General features: G+C 40.8%; 1 protein-coding gene across 4 annotated transcripts in view; it reads left to right on the forward strand.

Moving 5' to 3' along the window:
• rasgrp4 (RAS guanyl releasing protein 4) overlaps positions 1–21,532 on the forward strand; it is a 65,593-nt gene that overhangs the window by 23,966 nt on the left and 20,095 nt on the right. Inside the window, exons 3-13 of one of the 4 annotated variants that reach the window (XM_061877910.1) lie at positions 812–923; positions 1,028–1,090; positions 1,170–1,295; positions 3,796–3,937; positions 4,007–4,180; positions 5,442–5,558; positions 5,762–6,037; positions 6,112–6,192; positions 13,483–13,587; positions 13,675–13,784; positions 21,363–21,513. In XM_061877910.1, the coding sequence (XP_061733894.1) occupies positions 812–923; positions 1,028–1,090; positions 1,170–1,295; positions 3,796–3,937; positions 4,007–4,180; positions 5,442–5,558; positions 5,762–6,037; positions 6,112–6,192; positions 13,483–13,587; positions 13,675–13,784; positions 21,363–21,513 (1,457 nt within the window). Of the gene's footprint in view, positions 1–811; positions 1,091–1,169; positions 1,296–3,795; positions 3,938–4,006; positions 4,181–5,441; positions 5,559–5,761; positions 6,038–6,111; positions 6,193–13,482; positions 13,588–13,674; positions 13,785–21,362; positions 21,514–21,532 lie in introns of all 4 variants that reach the window. The other 3 variants (XM_061877909.1, XM_061877908.1, XM_061877907.1) reach the window with 3 other exon arrangements.

A 21,532-nucleotide genomic window follows, 5' to 3' on the forward strand; every position in this document is an offset into this window, starting at 1 on the left:
AAAATCATAGATTGTGAGTTCTGGATTTTTCTTTTTAGGTTATCTCTCATACAGTGGACACGCACCTACCGTGAACATTTCAGACCCCTCCATGATTTCTAAGTGGGATAACTTGCAAAATAGCAGGGTGTTCAAATACTTATTTTTTTCACTGTAATATATATATTTATACATATATATATATATATATATATATATATATGTAGGTGTGGGAAAAATCACAAGACTACTTCATCTCTACAGAACTGTTTCATGAGGAGTTCCCTCAATCATCAGGAGAATCTCCTGATGATTGAGGGAACACCTCATGAAACAGTTCTGTAGAGATGAAGTAGTCTTGTGATTTTTCCCACACCTACATATTGCGCTCTACCACGGTATCGAGCACTATTCTCTGGATAATCCAATCAAGACATATATATATGTATATATATATATATATATATATATATATATATATATATATATATATATATACATACATACACACACTAATATATATATATATGTATATATATATATATATACATATATATATATGTATATATATGCATGCATGTATATAAATATATATATGTGCATGTGTATATATATATATATATATATATATATATATATATATATATATATAATATGAGCCCTCCTTTAATGCCTTGACCTTAAAATATGAAGTCTGCTAAAGTGATGATTTCATGAGTGTGAATGGATGCATAATGGATGACTGTTTCCCGCATTAATCCTACTTGATGATCCTTCCACCCAATCCAAAAATAAGTTCTTTATCCCTAATGGTCCTGTGTTGCACCCGCAGACTGTGAGGGAAAGGTATGCAGCCCCCGAGGCTCCCAAGTGGTCCACATGACCCTGATGATGCACAGCTGGGTGGTCCCGTCCCAGACCTTCGCCCAGAAGCTCCTGGCCTCATATCCTGCCCTGCTCCTGTAATCAGAGTTAGATGCCTTTGTCCTACTCTCCGGCCGAGTACTGTAAAGTTGACCCACATTCTGCTCCTTGACTCGTCTCTCACGTACAAGGACTGCCCGCCCGACAAAAGAGGACTGAGGCGGAGTCAGGTCTGCCACCTGGTCAGGTGAGTCTGACTGACAGAACTGGTTCTCCCGGCGTGCTTGTGCTTACTAAACACGCTCTGTTCCACGCGCGCTGAACAGGGCCTGGATCAGCCAGTTCCCTGCCGTGTTTGAGGCCGACCCCCTCCTGGAGCAGACCATGGGGGACCTGTGGGCGCTGGTCCGCTCTGACGGGGAGGAGACGCAGCTCATCGACACCTCCTGCTTGTGAGCTTTTTCTCTCCTAAGCTTTCATAAGGCCTCACCTTTAAATCCACATTCTGTTGTCGCCTCGCAACCAGAAGGTGCTCCTCACTTTGCGGAGTCCTCGTTCTTGTGTGGGTTCTCTCTTCGTCACGTGTTAGTCACTGAAGACTTCAACCAGCCGTTCACCGTTGCACTAAACACTACGTTAGGTTCATTCCTTTCAGTTTGTCGGGAAGTAGTCTTTGCCATTAAGTTAAATGTGCCAGTTTTGTCTTTTGAGTCGTGCAAGGTATTCATGTAAAATCCCTAATGCTAATCAGTAGCAAATTAGCGAAAGGATATAGCGCTTTTTGAAAAGCGGAGCCTTACTTGTTTGACTTTATATAAATACAACATTACCTACAGGCAGTTTTTACGCCAAGTGCTTGACTGCTGCCGTTTCATTGAATCGGGACTCAGTAGTACAGACGGATTGGTTGGTACCTTTAAAAGTACCAAATTCTATACCCTTAAGGTGCGTTCCCTGCGCAAGTCATTCATTGATTTGAACGAAAACCATTGTCTTTAATGTTACACTGAGCGCTTTGATTTGAACAAAAAGGCGTTACGTTAGGTTCATTCAACACTCTTGATCATCTCTGATAACGAAAAAAACACGTTCAAAATTAGAAGCGAAAAACGATCTTAGATGCGAACCAAACACATATGCTATATTAATACACAGAGGTGGGTAGAGTAGCCAGGAATTGTACTCAAGTAAGACTACTTTTACTTTAGAGATGTATTACTCAAGTAAAAGTAAGGAGTAGTCACCTAAATAAAAGTATGTTGTGAAAAAACTACTCAAGTACTGAGTAACTGATTAGTAACCTGTTCGCTTTATGATGACGGCAACAAGTAATGCACAAAAACATGAAAATAGCAATGAAAAAATTCACAGCCAGGAATATCTCTTAAGCAACCAAAACAGTAATATATATTAAATAATATATATTTGGTTTTACACTGTATTGAAAAAAAAATTTGAAAATGAATTTTACCTTTATTTTACCTCTATTGACTAAGTTTTATATTCATAATAGTAAGTTTCTCAATACCCAACCTGTTTTTTGTGCCTTTAAAAAAGATTTTGAACTTTACATTAAAACACTCTACCTCTAACAACCAAAAAGCTGTGAAAACGATGATGCTGTGTTCCAAATTTAAGTTATTTACTGAGATTGAGTGAGCCTACGGCTTTGAACTTTGTTTATTTTATATATACTGTATACATATATTTTTTGCATTCTATTTTAGTTACTTTGAATTTACAACCCCCTGGCGCTGTTTTGTACGGTTTTTATGCTGTTTTGTACTGTTTTTGTACTTACTTTGATTATTATTTTCAACTGTTTGTAAATGTTGAAATTTATAAGTAAAGGTTTATTAGAATATCCCGCCCGATTGTAGCTGAGATAGGCGCCAGCGCCCCCCGTGACCCCGAAAGGGAATAAGCGGTAGGAAATGGATGGATGGATGGTTTATAAAAAAAAAAAAAAAGTGTGCAGTTAATCATGTGACCGCCTGGCTGTGTTTGATTGGTGAAACAGAGTCAAACGTCACCAATGACTGCATTTGATTGGTGAAACGCAGGCATGTGATGGATCCTACTTTGAAGGTCTGTCTGACAAACCAAAACAAACGAAACGTGCAATAACAGATCGATAAAAATCAGTAGCGAGTAGCGAGCTAAATGTAGATAAATGGAGCGGAGTAAAAGTAGCGTTTCTTCTCTATCAATATACTCAAGTAAAAGTAAAAGTATGTTGCATTAAAACTACTCTTAAAAGTACAATTTATTCCAAAAGTTACTCAAGTAGATGTAACGGAGTAAATGTAGTGCGTTACTACCCACCTCTGTTAATACACTGACTTGTCTTTGAGAGAACATACCTTAGATTACCTACTTGATTTGTAAATTGTCTTCAGTGTTTAAAAAACACATGTTGGGTTCATTGAAGAGTCGGGAAAATAATTTTTTTTTCGTCAAATGCATACGCTGGGTACTAAATTATTAGCTTTTTAAAACACGATACGTTAAGTCCATTTGAGACTGCAGACTTGATGTTTATGTTAGATGTTCACCTTGGCTTAGCTAGTTTCTAAATTGTCTTTAGTGTTGGCAAAACTGCACTTAGGTTCTCCGCGCACTATATTGTCTTGGATTTGAACTACAATGTTAGCTTCATCGATAGCTACCTTGTCTTCGGTGTTCATAAAAACACTACGGTTGCTTTGTTTTTTTTGAAAAATGCATGTGTTGGTTTATTGGATTTTCAAAACACAATCACCTTTGACGTTTACTGAAAAAAGCCTATTAGAAGCTGAAAACCAACATGCTAAAAAAAACACTTTGGAATTAACAATGACAAAATGTACTTTGATGTTTAAAGTCAGGTGGTATAGGTTCCTGCTCCTTTGTGACCCTAAACAAAATAAGCAAATAGAAGATGGATGACAACGTTGTCGTTTTTTTCCCCAGAAGCCCTCACGCCAACGTGTCACAGGCCCCTTCGCCCTCAGTGAAAAAGAGGAAGGTGTCCCTCATCTTCGACCACATGGAGGCGGATGAGATGGCCGAGCACCTCAGCTACTTGGAGTTCAAAAACTTCTGCAATGTTACGGTGAGCTCAGCTTTGACTGTTTAACCATTTGTCTTGTTGACAAGGTGCGCTCTCTGATTGGCCGGTCAGTTCCTGGACTACCGCAGCTACGTGGTACGAGGCTCGGTGAGGGACAACCCGGCGCTGGAGCGCTCGGTCATGATGTGCAACGGCGTGTCCCAGTGGGTCCAGCTGATGATCCTCAGCAGGCACACGGCCCAGCAGAGGGCAGAGGTCTTCACCAAGTTCATCCATGTGGCTCAGGTACAACAAGAACCCAATAAAAGTACCCAGACCAAGAAACCCAACTAAAAACGCAAACTAACAACTCAAACCAGGAAACCAAACAAATAACCCAAACTATGGACTCAAACCAAGAAACCAAACAAATAACCCAAACTAAGAACTCAAACCAAGAAACCAAACAAATAACCCAAACTAAGAACTCAAACGAAGAAACCAAACAAATAACCCAAACTAAGAACCTAAACTACAAACTCAAACCAAGAAACCAGACAACTAACCCAAACTAAGAATTCAAACTGACCAGACAACTAACCCAAACTAAGAACTCAAACCAAGAAACCAAACAAATAACCCAAACTAAGAACTCAAAACAAGAAACCAAACAAATAAACCAAACTAAGAACCTAAACAAAGAACCTAAACTAAGAACTCAACCCAAGAAACCAAAAAAATAACCCAGACCAGGAACACAAAACTAAGAAACAAAACAAATAACCCAAACTAAGAACTCAAACCAATAAACCAAACTAATAACCCAAAGTAAGAACTCAACCCAAGAAACCAAAAAAATAACCCAAACCAGGAACTAAAAACTAAGAAACCAAACAAAAAAACAAAACTAAGAACTCAAACCAAGAGACCAAACAAATAACCCAAACCAAGAATCCAAACTAACAACACAAACCAAGAAACCAGACAAATAACCCAAACTAAAAACTCAAACCAAGAAACCAAACAAATAACCCAAACTAAGAACCCAAACTACGAACTTAAACCAAGAAACCAGACAACTAACCCAAACTAAGAATTCAAACTGACCAGACAACTAACCTAAACTAAGAACTCAAACCAAGAAACCAAACAAATAACCCAAACTAAGAACTCAAACCAAGAAACCAAACAAATAAACCAAACTAAGAACCTAAACAAAGAACCTAAACTAAGAACTCAACCCAAGAAACAAAAAAAATAACCCAGACCAGGAACACAAAACTAAGAAACAAAACAAATAACCCAAACTAAGAACTCAAACCAATAAACCAAACGAATAACCCAAACTAAGAACTCAACCCATGAAACCAAAAAAATAACCCAAACCAGGAACTAAAAACTAAGAAACCAAACAAAAAAACAAAACTAAGAACTCAAACCAAGAGACCAAACAAATAACCCGAACTAAGAACTCAAACCAAGTAACCAAACAAATAACCCAAACCCAGACCCCAAGCCTGCTTTGCTTGCTTCTTTGCTGGCTTGTTCATTGTTTGTTTGTGCTCAGAGACTTCGAGGTCTGCAGAACTTCAACACACTGATGGCCGTCACCGGTGGCCTCTGCCACAGCTCCATCTTCCGCCTCAAAGACACGTACAACCTGCTGCCTCCTGACGTCACCAAGGTATTCTAAGGTTCTCCCCAGGCAACGCAAACCCTCCGGCGGTTTTGGTTGTTCTCTCTGGCGAGCTCCAACTGAACTAACCAGCTCCAACCGGGTACACCTGCCGTGCTCGCCAAAGACCGCCGTCGCATGATCCACAACGATGCAGACAGAACCCGTGCTTGTTGTGTCATGATGTTGTTGGTCCTCCACGGTCCTGCCAGGCCCTGAGTGAGATGACAGATCTGCTGTCGTCACGCAGCAACTACAGCAACTACCGGCGGGTCTACAGCGAGTGCGCTGGCTTCAAGGTGCCCATCCTGGGCGTGCACCTCAAGGACCTGATCTCCCTCAACGAGGCGCTGCCCGACTACGTGGACGAGGACAAGATCAACCTGAGCAAGCTGCAGCACCTCTACTGCAACATCAACGAGCTGCTCGCACTGCACGGCCGCACGCCGCCCTTCGAGGCCAACAAGGACCTCCTGCATCTGCTGACGGTAGGACCACGCCCGCCCACTCTGCCGGGAGTCTGCCGCAGGGACGCCTCCAATGATGTCTTTTAATGCTTCAGCTCTCTCTAGATCTCTACTACACCGAGGACCAGATCTATGAACTTTCTTACACCAAGGAACCCAAGAACCCCAGGATCCAGGTCAGTCACTCAACAATACAACATGCATCATATACTTCCAATCATCCGTGCAATTTATAGTGCCAGCCTGACTTAGGTCTGCACAAAAACTACAGTACTCTGACTGTCTATATCATGGGTGTCAAACTCTGGCCCGCGGGCCAAATTTGGCCCACCGTTTAATTTCATTTGGCCCTTGAGGCAATATCAAATTAACATTAGAGCTGGCCCACCGGTAACACCACATTCACCGCTGATACTCCCGATTTTCTCGGGAGACTCCCGAAGTTTAGTGCCCTACCCGAAAATCTCCCTGGGCAACCATTCTCCCGATTTCCACCCGGACAACAATATTGGGAGCGTGCCTTAAAGGCACTGTCCTCTACAACATGCCGTCACGTCCTCTTTTCCTCCATATAAACAGCGTGCTGGCCAAGTCGCATAATATATGCGGCTTTCACACACACACATACTTGGTCAACAGCCATACAGGTCACACTGAGGGTGGCCGCACAAACAACTTTAACATTGTTACAAATACGCGCCACACTGTGAACCCACACCAAACAAGAATGACAAAACACATTTCGGGAGAACACCCGCACCCTAACACAACATAAACCCAACAGAACAAATACCCAGGACCCCTTGCAGCACTAACTCTTCCGGAATGCTACAATATACACCCCCCGCTACCACCAAACCCCGCCCACCTAATTTTTATTTTATTTGCGAATTTATTAGCCTGCGGAAAAAGTTAATGTTGATATTTACCTCAGAAGGCTGCAAATAGAAAAGAGGCATTCATTTTTTAAATTAGGTTTTATTTGATATACCACTGATGTTTTTTCGTTTGTTTTTTGAAAGTTGATTTTGCACTATCACATTATATAAGCTCTGCCTGTTCTATGGGAGGAAGCCGGAGTACCCGGAGGGAACCCACGCAGTCACGGGGAGAACATGCAAACTCCACACAGAAAGATCCCGAGCCCGGGATTGAACCCAGGATTACTCAGGACCTTTGTATTGTGAGGCAGATGCACTAACCCCTGGTCCACCGTGCTGCCCTATTTAAGCCTTGCTTGTTCAATATTCATTGCAAAACTTGTTTGGTTCCCTATTAAAAGGTTAATTTTGCTGGAAGTTTATTATAACCTGCTATCAAAGAATGAACAACAATTCTTCTCAACTAAAGAGGAGAAATATAACCTTAGAGGAAAATCTAACTTAAAACATTTGTATGCCCGTAAAACACTTAAAACTTTTAGCATATCAGTATGTGGAATTAAATTATGGAATGGATTAAGTAAAGAAGTTAAACATTGCACTGATATGAGCCAGTTTAAGAGGATGTTTGAATGAATAGTGCTTACAAAGTACAAAGAAGAAGTACTATGAGAAACACTTTCAAACTTATTGAAAATAAGATATTCTTCATCTTAGTATGTTAATAATGACTGAAATAATTAAGTACATGTTAGAAAACTGCTGTGTTAATCACTCATAGATGTCATTTTGCTATTTTGCTGTAAAGAAGGTCAGTGAATAATTGTATATATTGTGGGCGCTCTGAAGTGGAAAAGGGGTAGGATTAAATAAGCTTTGCTTCTTCCTACTCCTTTTCGGACATGATGTATTGTGTATTGCGAAATGATGAATTTAACTGATGTATAATGTTGTATGTATGTCATGTTCGAAATAAACTAAGAAAAGAAAAGAAAGAATTTGTTCAACCTTGGCCCGCGGCTTCGTTCAGTTTTAAATTTTGGCCCACTCTGTATTTGAGTTTGACACCCCTGGTCTATATCATGGGTGTCAAACTCTGGCCCGCCGTGTAATTTAATTTGGCCCTTGAGGCAATATCAATTTAGCATTAGAGCTGGCCCGCCGATGTTATACAGCGTCGGTGCCGCTGTAACACCGCATTCACCGCTAATACTCATACTTGCCAACCCTCCTAATTTTACCGGTAGACTCCCGAAGTTCAGTGCCCCTCCCAAAAATCTCCCGGGGCAACCATTCTCCCAAATTTCTACATATTTCCACCTGGACAACTATATTGGGGGCGTGCATTTAAGGCACTGCCTTCAGCGTTCTCTACAACCTGTCGTCACGTCCGCTTTTCCTCCATACTAACAGCGTGTCACATAATATTTGTGGCTTTTACACACACACACACAAGTGAATGCAAGGCATACTTGGTCAACAGCCATACAGGTCACACAGAGGGTGGCCGTATAAACAACTTTAGCACTGTAACCAATATGCGCCACACTGTGAACCCACACCAAACACATTTTGGGTGAACAGCTGCACCGTAACACAACAGAACAAATACCCAGAACCCATTGCAGCACTAACTCTTCCGGGAAACTTCCAGCAAACTGACCAATAAGTAACGTTTTATTCATGCATTTTCTCTTGCTACTTCAATGCTTGAATGTTTGGTTCATTCATTATTGTTATTTTATTTTCAAATGCATTATTAGCCTGTGGAAAAAAAATGATATTTACCTCAGAAGATTGCAAATAGAAAAAAAGGCATAGTGCGTCTGACTCACAATACGAAGTTCCTGCAGTCCTGGGTTCAAATCCAGGCTCGGGATCTTTCTGTGTGGAGTTTGCATGTTCTCCCCGTGAATGCGTGGGTTCCCTCCGGGTACTCCGGCTTCCTCCCACTTCCAAAGACATGCACCTGGGGATAGGTTGATTGGCAACACTAAATTGGCCCTAGTGTGTGAATGCGAGTGTGAATGTTGTCTGTCTATCTGTGATGGCCCTGTGATGAGGTGGCGACTTGTGCAGGGTGTACCCCGCCTTCCGCCCGATTGTAGCTGAGATAGGCGCCAGCACCCCCCGCGACCCCGAAAGGGAATAAGCGGTAGAAAATGGATGGATGGATGGATGCCATTGATATTTTTTTAATTATTATTATTATTATTTGAAACTGGATTTTGCATGTCACTAAAGTTATATAAGCCTTGCTTGTTCAATATTCAATGCAAAACTTGTTTGGGTCCTTATTAAAAGGTTAATTTGTTCAACCTTGGCCCGCGGCTTTGTTCCGTTTAAAATTTTGGCCCACTCTGTATTTGAGTTTGACACCCCTGGTCTATATAGAGGATTTTTGACCCCCAAAAATAGCAAAACACTCTTTTTTTCGTAAATCTTTGACTACTATTTCTGCAGAAGGTCTTTAAAAAGAGCAGAATGCTCCTATTATATACAGGATCTTTGGCAATTGTTTCCCAAGAGATCCTAAAAAACAGCAGAGTGCTCCTATCATATAGAGGGTTCCAATAACCACCAAAACACTCCTTTCATATCAAGAATCTTTGACGAGCTTTTCAGCAATAGGTCGTTAAAAACAGCAGATTGCTCCGGTCTTATACAGGATGTCTGACAATTGTTTTTTCCCCAGTAGATTTTAAAAACAACACAGCACTCGGATCAAATAATGGATCCTTGAAAGGTGTTTATGAAGAGATCCTTAAAAACAGCAGTGCACTCTGAATATATAGAGCAGGGGGCACCAACGCGGTGCCCGCGGGCACCAGGTAGCCCGTAAGGACCAGATGAGTCGCCCGCTGGCCTGTTCTAAAAATAGCTCAAATAGCATCACTTACCAGTGAGCTGCCTCTATTTTTTTAATTTTATTTATTTACTAGCAAGCTGGTCTCTATTTGCTTGACATTTTTAATTCAAAGAGAGACAAAACTCAAATAGAATTTGAAAATCCAAGAAAATATTTTAAAGACTTGGTCTTCACTTGTTTAAATAAATTAATTTCTTTGCTTCCTATAACTTTCAGAAAGACAATTTTAGAGAAAAAACACAACCTTAAAAATGATTTTGGGATTTTTGAACACATAAACCTTTTTACCTTTTAAATTCCTTCCTCTTCTTTCCTGACAATTTAAATCAATGTTCAAGTATTTTTTTTTAATTGTAATGAATAATAAATACTTTTTAATTTAATTTTAGCTTCTGTTTTTTTTGAAGACGAATATTTGTGAAATATTTCTTCAAACTTATTATGATTAAAATTCCCCAAAAATATTCTGGAAACTCTAGAAAATCTGTAGAATCAAATTTAAATCTTATTTCAAAGTCTTTTGAATTTCTTTAAAAAAATTTGTTCTGGAAAATTTAGAAGAAATAATGATTTGTCTTTGTTAGAAATATAGCTTGGTACAATTTGTTATATATTCTAACAAAGTGCAGATTGGATTTTAACCTATTTAAAACATGTCATCAAAATTCAAAAATTAATCTTAATCAGGAAAAATGACTAATGATGTTTCGTAAATTATTTTTAAATTTTTTCAAAAATATTTGAATTAGCTAGTTTTTCCTCTTCATTTTTTTCGGTTGAATTTTGAATTTTAAAGAGTCGAAATTGAACATAAACTTTGTTTCAAAATTTAATTTTCATTTTTTTCGTGGTTTCTCCTCTTTTTAATCGTTCAATTAAGTGTTTTTTTTCATTATTTATTCTGTACAAAAAACCTTCCGTAAAAGGAAAAAAATGTACGACGGAATGACAGACCGAAATCCCCATTTTTTTATACATATACTGTAGATTTATTTATTAAAGGTAAATTGAGCAAATTGGCTTTTTCTGGCAATTTATTTAAGTGTGTATCAAACTGGTAGCCCTTTGCATTAATTAGTACCCAAGAAGTAGCTCTTGGTTTCAAAAAGATTGGTGACCCCTGATATAGAGGATCTTTGACACACCAAAATAGCAAAACACTACTGTCATTTCAAAAATCTTTGACTAGAATTTCTGTACTAGGTCCCTAAAAACAGCTAAATGCTCCTGTCATATACAGGATCTTTGATAATTGTTTCCCAGGAGATCCTAAAAAAAACCGCAGAGTGCTCCCATCATACAGACGATCTGTGACTAAAGATTTTTGCAGGAGGTCTTTAACAGCAGATTTTCTGAAGGAAAAGAAATCAAATCAAAAAGAGGATCCTTGAAAAGTGTTTTGACCATATCCTTAAAAACAGCAGCACACTCATTATATAGAGGATCTTTGATCTGCATTTTGGCAGTTCTTCCTTCAAACAACATATTATCCCTGTCATGTAGAGGATCTTTGACGAGGATGTTTGCAGTATATTCCAAAAAATGGCCAAGCTCTCTCGTCATGTAGAGAACATTTGACAAACATTTCTGCAGTCTCTCCTTAAAAACACCAACAGTGTTTTGTCATTAAAATAAGTTTTGCATTTTTGCAGTAGCTGCTGAGTGCTTCTGTCATACAGTATACATGATCTTTGATAGGGTGTTTTGTAGCAGATTCTAAAAAAACTGAACAGCGGTGCACCCATCATATGATGATTTTTTTTTTTGGCGATCCTTATAAACAGCAGAGCGCCCCTGTCATAGAGAAGATCTTTTTCAGTAGGTCCTTGCGGGGATATAAAGGATCTTTGAAGAGCATTTTTGCAAAGGACTCCAAAAAATAGCAAAGCGCTCCTGTCACTTTGACAATCTTTGACTAGCATTTCTGTAGTCAGTCGTTGGAGACAGCAGATTAATTAAATAAAATTCAAAATTCAAACGCAGTATCACTGTTCAAACTGTGGCCAAAAATATGAAATATACTTGTTAAAGCGGAACATTATCACAATTTCAGAAGGGTTAAAACCAATAAAAATCAGTTCCCAGTGGCTTATTTTATTTTTCGATTTTTTTTTCAAATTTTACCTGTCCTGGAATATCCCTAAAAAAAGCTTAAAAGTGCTTGATTTTCGCTATTTGCTTAAGCCACTGTCCATTTCCCTGTGACGTCACATAGCGATTCCAATACAAACAATGGCGAATAGCACAGCAAGATATAGCAACATTAGCTCGGATTCAGACTCGGATTTCAGCGGCTTAAGCGATTCAACAGATTACGCATGTATTGAAACGGATGGTTGGAGTATGGAGGCAGATAGCGAAAACAAAATTGAAGAAGGAACTGAAGCTATTGAGCGAATAGCTATTGACGCTATTCAGTCATCTTTGCTTTAGCATCGCCGGTAAAATGTGCAGACCAACCGATCAGGACTTTCGCATTGATACTGGATCAACTTAAATCTGTCGATTGGTAAGTGTTTGTTTCGCATTAAATGTGGGTGGAAGGAAACGCTGGATGTAAATATAGATTCAAATGTACATACAGGTAGCCTAAATAGCATGCTAGCATCGATTAGCTGGCAGTCATGCCGCAACCAAATATGTCTGATTAGCACATAAGTCAATAACAACAACAACACTCACCTTTGTGATTTCGTTGACTTTATCGTTGGGAATGCATCTGCTTTGAGTGTCGCACGATATCCAGACATTTTTGCCATCTCTGTGCCATCTCTGTCGTAGCATCGCCGGTAAAAAACAAACGGGGGACTTTTGCATCTCTTGACACTGGAGCAACTTAAATCCGTCGATTGCTAAGTGTTTGTTTAGTATTAAATGTGGATGGAGGGAAAGGTTAGATGTAAATATAGCTACAAATGAGGCATAATGCTGCAATATGTACACACAGCTAGCCTAAATAGCATGTTAGCACTGATTACCATGCCGTGCTAATCGATGCACATTCTACGTAAATCAACTTGAATCCCTCCCTGTTAGTGTTGTTACACCCTCCGACAACACACCAACGAGGTATCGGAAAACAGTCGAAAAAAATGAAAATAACAGAGCTGATTTGACTCGATGCGTCTGATGTGTAGGGAAAAATGGCGTTGAGTACCGATGCGACGTCACGTTCTGACGTCGTCGCTCAGAGAGGCATAAACAGAAAGGCGTTTAATTTGCCAAAATTCACCCATTTAAAGTTCGGAAATCGGTTAAAAAAATATATGGTCTTTGTTCTGCAACATCAAGGTATATATTGACGCTTACATTAGGTCTGGTGATAATGTTCCCCTTTAAACAAAACATGTGCAAAGTTTTTATGAATATGTAGGCCTACTGCGCTACTGTATTTCAATGTTGGTCATTACAGTGGTACTTGGAGCCAAGAGTTTTCTAAAGTGGTACTTGTTTTTGAGAACCACTGATATGGAGGATCTTGGACTGCGATTTTTTTTGAAAAGTGCTCCTATTTTGACTACTTTTGTGCAGAGGGTAGTTTCAAACAGTCTTTGTGGACCAGTAAGTAAGTCAAAAACAAAAGAGCATGAATTGAAAGTGCCGCATGTGTGGCAATAACGTGTGATTTCCACGCTTGCGTGAGAACAACTGTCACTCTGCCACATCAAAGTGCGGTGCAGCTGTCTCATTTGTTTGGTGGCTTGTGATCCCTGCAGCCCGTCGCCCCAGTGAAAGCACCGGTGGTGGCAGAATGGGGGTCAGGGGTGACGCATCGCCTGGACCCCGACACCATATCCAAACACGTCAAACAGATGGTGGATGTGAGTAGCGGTTCTCACTTCTCTATTACCTGGTAGGACAAAGCAGAACCGGTCCCATGCCTGCGCTTGCTCTGTCGCCCACTTCAGTCCATCATGAAGAACTACGACCACAAGCAGGACGGCTTCATTTCGCTGGAAGACTTTGAAAAGATCGCCGCCAACTTCCCCTTCTCCTTCTGCACGCATGAAACTGACAGGTGACGCCTCACACATGACACCACTTGTCAATCATGTCAAATATGTGACAAAAAAGTCACTTAGGATACATACTGTACTTAAAATATGACCCTAAGTATGCACTATTGCCATATTAGGACTGGACCATTAGGGCAAAAATAATTAATCACCATTATTTTTCATTGATATTGTAATCACGATTAATTGCATCATTACTTAATATTAGGGGTGCAACGGTACGTGTATTTGTATTGAACCGTTTCGGTACGGGGGTTTCGGTTCGGTACGGCGATGTACCGAACGAGTTTCTAAGCTAAAGTCTTAACAAGCTGCTTTGCTTCTTTTGCCTCTGTCTCAGCACCCAGCATTGTCCCACCCACACAACCATCTGATTGGTTACATATATAGCCGTAACAGCCAATCAGCAGTGCGTATTCAATATGTAGTAAATGCTTCAGCGTCGAGCAGATAGGTGTTTAGCAGGTGAGCATAAGGTAGCTTACTCTCCCCAAATGATAACAAACACCTCCCAGTCAACTCCTACTAACATCACTATGAGCCCGTTGACCTTCTAGAACAGGGGTTGGGAACCTTTTTGGCTGAGAGAGCCATGAAAGCCAAATATTTCAAAATGTATTTCTGTGAGAGCCATATAATATTTTTTAACACTGAATACAACTAAATGCGTGCATTTTTAAGTAAGACCAACATTTTTAGAGTACAGTAAGTTTCTTATTCTTTTTAATAAAATTGTTATTCTAATAGTTAACCAAAATAAATGTAATACTTCTTACCATTAATGCGACATCTTGAACAGTTGTGATAGAATACGGATTGTTGGATTAAAATGCATGAGAACGTTTTATAATTTGAAGGTTATTTTTAACACTGTGATTACCAGCGGAATTATTAATTACTTACCGTGTTAAGCAATGTCAGCTAAGATTTATCTGAGAGCCAGATGCAGTCAACAAAAGAGCCGCATCTGTCTCTATAGCCATAGGTTCCCTACCCCTGTTCTAGAAACTTATACTGCAGCTCAACTCGCTCGCAGTTCTGGCTTGAGGTGAAGGCTGATTAGCTTTTAGCGTAACGTTAGCTCATTTAGCGGTGTGTATGTGTCTGTGTGCATGCGTGTGTGTGCGTGTGTTTTACGGACAGAAAAGCTTTGAATGGCAGTGTCCCTGCTATCACATGATAATGAAAATAAAACATTTACATAATAAAAATCAACTACAGGCTTCCCGGATGCTGTGATGATTTAAGCATGATGAGTTGACTTGGAACTGTTTAATGTTGCATTTTTTTTATATGTAGAAGAAAATTTTTGTCAATTTATTTAATCTGAGCAACAATTTGAGGCAGTTTAATGTTGATTAACGTGGGCAGAATTATTATAGTGTTCCCAATGGTAAAAGGATAAAGCCAGTGTTTACAAATTTAGTAAATAAATAACCAAAACATTTATATTTTGTTGTTTTCTTCTGTACCAAAAATGAACTGAACCGTGACCTCTAAACCGAGGTACGTACCGAACCGACATTTTTGTGTACAGTTACACCCCTACTTAATATAGTTTAAAAAATAGTATTTTTTTTTGTACAACTCAACTTTATATATAGTGAAAAAAACGGATATAAATTAGTATTGACACAAGTACAATAATAATACATTTAAATAACAATACAATTCAGTTTTACCATCATAATCCCATTTTTTACCCTTTACACTTATTTCACCTCTATGGAGTGTGTGCTTTTTGTGTCAAATTTGTATAAACTGTGTCTCAATAACATAAAAAAATCCTCACGTTTATTGGTGCAATGGTTTGTTTTATTTTATTAAATTGACTAGCCCATTCTGTGATGTTTGTAAATAAAATGATGCTTTTCAGGCGTGTAAGTTATAGGTGCGTGTAAGTCATAGGTCAGCAGCCAAGTGGACCTTTTGTAACCTGTAACCGGTTTTGAAAAGGTTTTATATACCAAATCATATTTTTGCTAGAATTTGTGATGATAAAAATTATCAATCTAATCACCATACTATCGGCTGTATACAGATAATGCACTTGTTGATATTTGTATCGATTATCCCACCTTTGTTCAAGAGCTCCGGTTTAGCGGTTAATATGGCTTCTTGTATCCTTTTCTAGTGTGTAGTAGGCAGAGGTGGGGAAATAATCGATTTTAGAAGCATTGCAATTCGGACATGGACGATTATAAAATCGATTAGTAAACGTCAATAATTGATACATTTATTGTAAATAAAGTAATGCAGACAATTTGGCCACCTCACCGAGAGATCCAAACAGCTCCTTTACTATAAGGAACTTATGCTCCAGTTTCACACATTTTCATTAATTTAATACAAAACCCAAAAGCAGTGAAGTTGTCACGTTGTGTAAATGGTAAATAAAAACTGCATCCAATGATTTGCAAATCCTTTTCAACGTATATTCAATTAATTAGACTGCAAAGACAAGATATTCCATGTTCACACTGAGAAACATATTTTTTTGGGCAAATAGTCAAGAACTTAGAATTTGATGGCAGCCACACATCGCAAAAAAGTTGTCACATGGGCATTTTTACCAACACTCAGTAAACGTTTGGGAACTGAGGAGACACATTTTTGAAGTGGAATTCTTTCCCATTCCTGCTTGATGTACAGCTTAAGTTGTTCAACAGTCCGGGGTCTCCCTTGTGGTATTTTAGGCTTCACATTGCGCCATACATCTTCAATCAGAGACAGGTCTGGATTATCAATCAATCAATCAATGTTTACTTATATAGCCCTAAATCACTAGTGTCTCAAAGGGCTGCACAAACCACCACGACATCCTCGGTAGGAAAACTCACACCCAGTGGGACATTGGTGACAATAATGACCCAGTGGGACGTCGGTGACAATGATGACTATGAGAACCTTAGAGAGGAGGAAAGCAATGGATGTCGAGCGGATCTAACATGATACTGTGAAAGTTCAATCCACAATGGATACAACACAGTCGCGAGAGTCCAGTCCAAAGAGGATCCAAGACACAGCAGCGAGAGTCCCGTTCACAGCGGAGCCAGCAGGAAACCATCCCAAGCGTAGGCGGACCAGCAGCGCAGAGATGTCCCCAGCCGATACACAGGCGAGCAGTACATGGCCACCGGATCGGACCGGACCCCCTCCACACGGGAGAGTGGGACATGGAAGAAAAAGAAAAGAAACGGCAGATCAACTGGTCTAAAAAGGGAGTCTATTTAAAGGCTAGAGTATACAAATGAGTTTTAAGGTGAGACTTAAATGCTTCTACTGAGGTGGCATCGCGAACTGTTACCGGGAGGGCATTCCAGAGTACTGGAGCCCGAACGGAAAATGCTCTATAGCCCGCAGACTTTTTTTGGGCTTTGGGAATCACTAATAAGCCGGAGTCCTTTGAACGCAGATTTCTTGCCGGGACATATGGTACAATACAATCGGCAAGATAAGATGGAGCTAGACCGTGTAGTATTTTATACGTAAGTAGTAAAACCTTAAAGTCACATCTTAAGTGCACAGGAAGCCAGTGCAGGTGAGCCAGTACAGGCGTAATGTGATCAAACTTTCTTGTTCTTGTCAAAAGTCTAGCAGCCGCATTTTGTACCAACTGTAATCTTTTAATGCTAGACATGGGGAGACCCGAAAATAATACATACAGGCAACTCTTTTACTATGAAGCCACGCTGTTGTAACACGTGGCTTGGCATTGTCTTGCTGAAATAAGCAGGGGCGTCCATGATAATGTTGCTAGGATGGCAACATACGTTGCTCTAGAACAAGGGTGTCAAACTCAAATACAGACTGGGCCAAGGTTGAACAAATTAACATTTTAATAGGGACCCAAACAAGTTTTGCATTAAATACTGAACAAGAAAAGCTTACATAACTTTAGTGACATGCAAAATCCAGTTTCAAATAATAATAATAATAATAATTTAAAAAATATCAATGGTATATCAAATAAAATTTAAATAAAAATGTAATGCCTTTTTTTCTATTTGCAATCTTCTGAGGTAAATATCAAATTTTTTTCCACAGGCTAATAGTAAATTTGAAAATAAAATAACAATGAATGAAGCAAACATTCAAGCCTTGAAGTAGCAAGAGAAAATGCATGAATAAAACGCGTTAGTTATTGGTCAGTTTGCTGGAAGTTTCCTGGAAGAGTTAGTGCTGCAAGGGATTCTGGGTATTTGTTCTGTTGTGAGAACAAATACCCAGATGTTCGGATGTTCACCCAAAATGTGTTTGTCATTCTTGTTTGGTGTGGGTTCACAATGTGGCGCATATTTATAACAGTGCTAAAGTTGTTTTTATGGCCACCCTCAGTGTGACCTGTATGGCTGTTGACCAAGTATGCCTTGCATTCACTTGTGTGTGTGTGTGTAAAAGCCACAAATATCATGTGACACGCTGTTAGTATGGAGGAAAAGCGGACGCGACGACAGGTTGTAGAGAACGCTAAAGGCAGTGCCTTAAATGCACGCCCCCAATATAGTTGTCCAGGTGGAAATCGGTAGAAATTCGGTAGAATGGTTGCCCCGGGAGATTTTTGGGAGGGGCACTGAACTTCAGGAGTCTACCGGGAAAATTAGGAGGGTTGGCAAGTATGAGTATTAGCGGTGAATGCGGTGTTACAGCGGCATCGACGCTGTATAACACCGGCGGGCCAGCTCTAATGCTAAATTGATATTGCCTCAAGGGCCAAATTAAATTACACGGCGGGCCACATTTGGCCCGCGGGCCAGAGTTTGACACCCATGCTCTGGAACCGGTATGTACCTTTCAGCAATAACGCTGCCTGCACAAATGTGTATGTTACCCATGCCTTGGCCACTAATACACCTCCATACTAGGGTTGGGCGATACATCGATATAAACGATATATCGCAGGTTTGTCTCTGTGCGATATAGAAAATGACTGTATCGTAATATTCGATTATATGTTCTCACAAAAAACAAGCCCACCTTCTTACATGCGTCAAATACTGTTGCGCGTCTAGCGACATTCCCCCCTTGCGAGAGCTAACGTTAGCATGCTAACGTTAGCAACGTTAGCTGAGGCAGGTGGAGTTGCTTTTAGCTGCTGGCATTACACAACAGGCGTTTCTCACTCCTTCTCGTGTCTCCTTCTCACAGAGACGGAAAACAAGCCCGCCTTCTTTCATACGTCACATACTGTTGCGCGTCTAGCGTCATACGCCCTCGCCAAGCAGAGAGGTAGCAGCATGGCTAACGTTAGCTGAGGCAGGTTGTACAAGCACATCGGAGCGGAGCGGAGCTTGTGACAATACAAGAGAAACTGATCACAAATGGAGGAATAACAATAAATGCCCAGAATAAAGAGTAGGGGATCTATCATCTGGCGGTTTGGCTTCAAGTGGGAAGATATTCAACAGACAACAACAATATGCAAAGTATGCAGAAGTGTTACTACAAAAAGGTAGCAACACTATTAATTTAAAAAGTCACCCGTGAGAGAATGAAGAGTATTTAATGAATACAGTTTTGGTCAATTGACTTAGTTGTGATTTCCCTCTCTGCATGAAAGTTTAAAATGAGTATATATTAATGCAGTATGAAGAAGAATGTTTTAATGTAGACACATAGAATCATCATACTGCTGCGATTATATGCATCAAGTGTTCATTCAAGGCCAAGGCAAAATATCGTAATATATATCGTATATCGCAATATGGCCTAAAATGATAAATGGGTTGTACTTTTATAGCGCTTTTCTACCTTCAAGGTACTCAAAGCGCTTTGACACTACTTCCACATTTACCCATTCACACACACATTCACAAAATATTGCGATATTAATAAAAGCCAATATCGCCCAGCCCTAACCCATACCATCACAGAAGCTGGCTTTTCAACTTTGCACCGAGAACAGACCGGATGTTTCTTTTTCCTCTGTGAAATGTGGACTCGTCAGACCTCAGAACACTTTTCCACTTTGCATCAGTCCATCTTAGATGAGCTCAGGCCCAGCGAAGCCGGCAGCATTTATGGGTGTTGTTGATAAATGGGTTTTTCTTTGCATAGTAGAGTTTTAGCTAGCACTTACAGATGTAGCGACCAACTGTCGTTACCGACAGTGGTTTTCTGAGACCCGCCTGGAGTTCCTTAAGGCTCTGGATGCTGTGGGGCTGTCTTGGTTGACAAGACTCTGCAACGTCACGTGGAAATCGGGGGCGGTACCTCTGGATTGGCAGACCAGGATGGTGGTTCCTCTCTTTAAGAAGGGGAACCAGAGGGTGTGTTCCAACTATCGTGGGATCACACTCCTCAGCCTTCCCAGTAAGGTCTATTCAGGTGTATGGAGAGGAGGCTACGACGGATAGTTGAACCTAGGACTCAGGAGGAACAGTGTGGCTTTCGTCTTGGTCGTGGAACTGTGGACCACTTCTATACTCTCGGCAGGGTACTTGAGGGTGCATGGGAATTTTTTTCTACCAGTCTACATGTTCTTTATGGACTTGGAAAAGGCATTCCACTGCGTCCCCCGGAAAGTCCTGTGGAGTGCGCTCAGAGAGTATGGGGTATCGGACTGTCTGATTATGGCGGACCGCTCCCAGTATGATCAGTGTCAGAGCTTGGTCCGAATTGCCGGCAGTAAGTCGGACCCGTTTCCAGTGAGTGTTGGACTCCACCAGGGCTGCTCTTTATCACTGATTCTGTTCATAACTTTTATGGACAGAATTTCTAGGGACGTCAGGGCGTTGAGGGGATCCGGTTTGGTGGCTGCAATATTAAGTCTCTGCTTTTTGCAGTTGATGTGGTCCTGATGGCTTCATCTGGCCAGAATCTTCAACTCTCACTGGACCGGTTCACAGCCGAGTGTGAAGCGACTGGGATGAGAATCAGCACCTCCAAGTCCGAGTTCATGGTTCCCGTAATAAATTTCCTCCGCCGGGTGGCGGGGCTCTCCCTTAAAGATAGGGTGAAAAGCTCTGTCATCCGGGAGGAGCTCAAAGTAAAGCCGCTGCTCCTCCACATCGAGAGGAGCCAGATGAGGTGGTTCAGGCATCTGGTCAGGATTCCACCCGAACGCCTCCCTAGGGAGGTGTTTAGGGCACATCCAACCGGTAGAACACCACGGGGAAGACCCAGGACACGTTGGGAAGATTATGTGTCCCGGCTGGCGTGGAAATGACTCGGGTTCCCCCAGGAGGAGCTGGATGAAGTGGCTGGGGAGAGGGAAGCCTGGGCTTCTCTGCTTAGGATGCTGCCCCCGCAACCATACCTCGGATAAGCGGAAGAAAATGGATGGATGGATTGATGGGTGTATTTTGTTTTCATTTACCATAAACACAACGTGCTAACATCACTGGTTTTGGGTTTTATACTTGTAAGAAGCAGCTTATGGATGGATTAGTGACTGAATAGGGATGTTAGCCGCTAGCGGGGATGCTACATTGTGCTCGTCACTGTCAACATCCATTAGCACCATATTTTGGCCATAGAATTGAAGTCTCTATCGTGCAATTCCACTACGTGCTGAACTCAGGACGCCATACAGGCCAACACCACCACCTAGCATGACACCTTGCACCTGTGGCCCTCAGGCAGGGTGAAATCAGTCAGCAGGAGATGAGGTCCTACTTCATGCGGGGGATGTCGGTGTGCGCCAAGCTGGGCTACAACTTCAACGACGGCCACAACTTCCAGGAGACCACCTACAAGAGGCCCACCTTCTGCGACCCTTGCAGGGGATTTGTGAGTGCACGTGTCTGCC

Source organism: Nerophis ophidion, linkage group LG18, assembly GCF_033978795.1.
Source record: "Nerophis ophidion isolate RoL-2023_Sa linkage group LG18, RoL_Noph_v1.0, whole genome shotgun sequence".
Classification (NCBI taxonomy): Eukaryota; Metazoa; Chordata; class Actinopteri; order Syngnathiformes; family Syngnathidae; genus Nerophis; species Nerophis ophidion.